Source organism: Apis dorsata, unplaced genomic scaffold (assembly GCF_000469605.1).
Source record: "Apis dorsata unplaced genomic scaffold, Apis dorsata 1.3 scaffold_99, whole genome shotgun sequence".
Classification (NCBI taxonomy): Eukaryota; Metazoa; Arthropoda; class Insecta; order Hymenoptera; family Apidae; genus Apis; species Apis dorsata.
The window spans coordinates 2048614-2052264 of record NW_006263397.1 but is presented as its reverse complement, the minus strand read 5'-3'; the positions used below and the strand labels follow the sequence as shown (position 1 = coordinate 2052264).

General features: G+C 36.4%; 1 protein-coding gene across 4 annotated transcripts in view; it reads left to right on the top strand.

Moving 5' to 3' along the window:
* LOC102681671 (serine/threonine-protein phosphatase 2B catalytic subunit 2-like) overlaps positions 1–3651 on the top strand; it is a 77761-nt gene that overhangs the window by 56231 nt on the left and 17879 nt on the right. For 2 of the 4 annotated variants that reach the window (XM_031508734.1, XM_031508735.1), the window contains exon 9: positions 84–116. The exons of the other annotated variants lie outside the window; for them this stretch is intronic. In XM_031508734.1, the coding sequence (XP_031364594.1) occupies positions 84–116 (33 nt within the window). The remainder of the gene's footprint in view (positions 1–83; positions 117–3651) is intronic. 4 annotated transcript variants of the gene reach the window in all.

The following is a 3651-nucleotide window of genomic DNA, read 5'->3' as shown; positions in this document are numbered from 1 at the left end:
TACTACTACTACTACTACTACTACTACTACTACTACTACTCCACTCAAAACTCCGTTGTTCGGCATATGCAACCCCCGTAAAGTCGCAGCGAAAGTCGTTGTCCAAAAAAAGAACGGTAAGTCCCCATTGAGAGAGTCGACGACTTACTTGAGACGCAAAGAGAGTTCTTTTCATTTTTATTTTTCTCACTATCTTTTTTTTTTGTTGTTTTCTTTTGCTCCTAATATTTCTTCCTTCTCTCTTTCTTTTTCTTTTTTTTTTTTTTTTGTAATCGAAACGAGCCAAAATAACCCAATCTCAAATACCAGACGACAAATGGATTTATATATATATGTACACCATGTGATACACACTTGTGTACTATTTATTATTCATTATTGCGTGCATATTTGCACGATTTAGAAAAAGAAAGAGAAAGAGAAAAACATGTATACGCATATCTCGATGTACATATATATATACATCCGATTTAACTAGTTTTTCTTTCGATTTCTTCTTTTTTATACTTTTTTTTTTTTTATTTTTTCGCGCACATTTGTACGCTTTAGAAAAAGAAAGAGAAAGAGAAAAACATGTATACCGATATCTCGATGTACATAGATATATACATCCGATTTAACTAGGTTTTCTTTCGATTTCTTCTTTTTTATACTTTTTTTTTTTTTACTTCTTTTTTACCGCCTTTGTTTCTTCTTATTCTTCTTTTGCCAGTGTTTCCTCCTGTTTGTGTGGCAGCGCGAGCGCGAACGCGTCACCGCGGCGAGTTCTGCTGGACCGGAAGTACGTCTTGCCTCGGTTAATTAATCGGAGGCCGATAATTAATGGTATCATGCTCGATGCCAGATTTATCTAGCGAGATTTGCGAGAAAATATCGTTGCGGATTTCCTTTTGGTCAGAGATTAAAGATAATAAACAATCCAATTGTGTTTCCGCTATAATTCATTCTGGATCTGGGGCGAAGTTTCCCCCAGAAAGGTTAAATTTGCCAATATTATTCTGTCCGTTCCAAGAGGGAAAAGCTCTTTCGTCGAATAATTTTATCTCGATCGAGAAAAGGAAAAGAGAGAAATTTTTTTCTTTTTTTCCTTCCTTCGTGCTTTTAACTCGAGTTTAACGAATTGACTATCAACTATCCTCGTTTCGAGATTAAGTAAATTACAAGAGATCGTTTTAAATGGTAGAAAACGAATCGAGACACAGCAGAGCCACCTAGCGACCAGCGTTCCGCGCAGGCCATAGTTTCCTCGACTTGTTTTGTTCTCTTGAAATCACGCGATTTCGATAGATTATTCAGTTTCGCATAGTGAATTCGGCTGCTTTGTTCATTTTCGTGCTTTTTTTGTATATATTTTTCTTCTTTTTTTCTTCTTCTTTCAATTTTTTAAAATCGAAATCTCGATCGAACGCGATTAACTCGTTTCAGCTTCTTCTTTCGTTCCTTACGCCCTTGTCGTTTTTTCTTTTCGAATTTTAAGTTTCGTTTCTTTCAACCACGCTGGTCACACCCGATTTAACCCGCATCCATCGAACACCGCTGCGTTCAATCACCGATCTCGTTCAATTTCCTCTCCTCTCCCCTTCCTTCTCACGCCTGGTTAATTTTTCTTTTGTCTCTTGTTTTCTTTTTTTCTTTTCCTTTCTTTTCTATTTATGTCCGCCGATCAATCGACTCGCGTAACTCACGATCTTCAATTAAATCGATCGGTGTTACATCGCCACGAAGAAAGTGTTTCTGCGAACTTATCCTGCGTTCGACGGACGATCTTCTTCTAGCTGCGATTTCGCTCGATTTTTTCATTGAAAAACTTATACACGAACAAATATTTTCTGGACGATAAATTTGTTGCTAATCATCGTGTATGATAAAAATAAATGGAAATTGAAATTGCTCCAGGATACAGTAGAGAGGATTCTCGTGTGGATCTTTCAACGATTCTTCGATTTAACGTTTAATTCAATTCAAGAAAAACGTTTGATTCGAACAATTTCTCTATCGATAAAATTTCTATGAAATTTTATCAGCGACGTTTAGATATTTATTTGTGGTTATACATTTCTCGTTCATCGCCGCATCACCGAATGTTGCAGATGCATTTGACATCGATGCAATGTTTTTTCCCCGGACTTTTCCCGTTTTTCGGTCCGAATTTTCGTGTGTATTTGACGTAGCCTTTTTTTTTTTAATTTTCTTTTTCCTTTTTTTTTTTTTTAATATCAATTTTCGCGCACGCTCGACGTCGATACGATAGTTTTCAAGTCACGAATTTTCCATCGTTACAACGATTTCATTTCACGTTGATGAATTTTCAATTTCTTACGAATCGTTGATTAATCCACGAACCTCTCCGCAGTGTGCTCTTTTTTTTCCCCATAATAAAATATTGCCAAATATCGAGCGAAATGGCAGATCTATATTGGAGCTTAAAATATTAAATTTTAGAGCGACAAGTGGTGAAAATTTCGCGATAATTCGCGAATATCCTCGAAACGTCAGTGCGTGTCTAAACGAGCATGTAATTGTTCCACTTCGAGCAACACGATCCTCCACACAAGAATTATACGAACACGTATGAAACTTGTTTAACGTTAAAACACTCAGTATCGATTAACTATTGTGTTTCTTCAAAATCTGATATGGAAGTTTGAGGATAAGGAACAGAAAGTAGAGATTTTTCGAACGTGTTTTTCTAACAAAATGTGTCCAAGGCGATCTTTGATATTTTCAAAGATTATTATTATTCTTCAGAGTTGTTGATCCTTTATTAATCATTATCATCAGATTCGAACCTGTTGGATTGTTTAAAATCTTCGAAAATCTTGAATCCTTTGGATTGCTTGGATTCTTTGAGTTCCTTGAAACTAATTTGAATTCCTTACATTTCTTAAATTCCTCGAATAATCCCGAGTGGATTGAATTTGTGTTCAAGAGCATCACGCGCCAGCAGAAGTGTTAATTCGGATCTTTATCCACGAATCGAATACCAAAATTCGGAGCGCGATGAAATTATCGAAGACAATTGGAAGGAGCAATTATGCAAATACGTCAGAAACGTCGGGGATGGAAGAAGATTGGACGGTCAGAGATTTGCAGAAGCTCGAAAGCCAATTAGGACATTGGTGTTAACGTCGAAGCTTGTGAAAATTCTCCCGTTTCCAGACTCTCTGTGTCTCTCCAATTACACGATTATGGGTATCGGTGGAATACGTGGTGCATAAAGTCGAATGAAAATTTAACGCCGCGCGTGAAATAAAGAAAAACTTTGGCCAGTTGAGGATAATCCTCGAATTACATTTTTCGGTCGTTATCCACGGAGAAAGATTCCCAAAGGTTGAATTAAATTTAAACTCGGTGGAATTTTACGAAGATCGGCCAGAATGATCCAAGTTAGCAATGTTGAACGGTGCAGTCCATTTGCGGAATGAAAGTATTTCGTGGACGATTGTTATCTTTCATTGTCAATGAGACGAATGTTGGCACGAGGGGAAATTGAATTTCTGGTGAAAAGTCGTCTTGGAGAAAAAAAAAAAAAAATAACGAAATCTGGAATTTTTGGTTGAATTGTTCAATATATGAATTTATCCGTGAGAATATTTGGATATTGGTAGGATTTTAAATTTGATCGGGAATGTGTTTGTATAAATATTTATG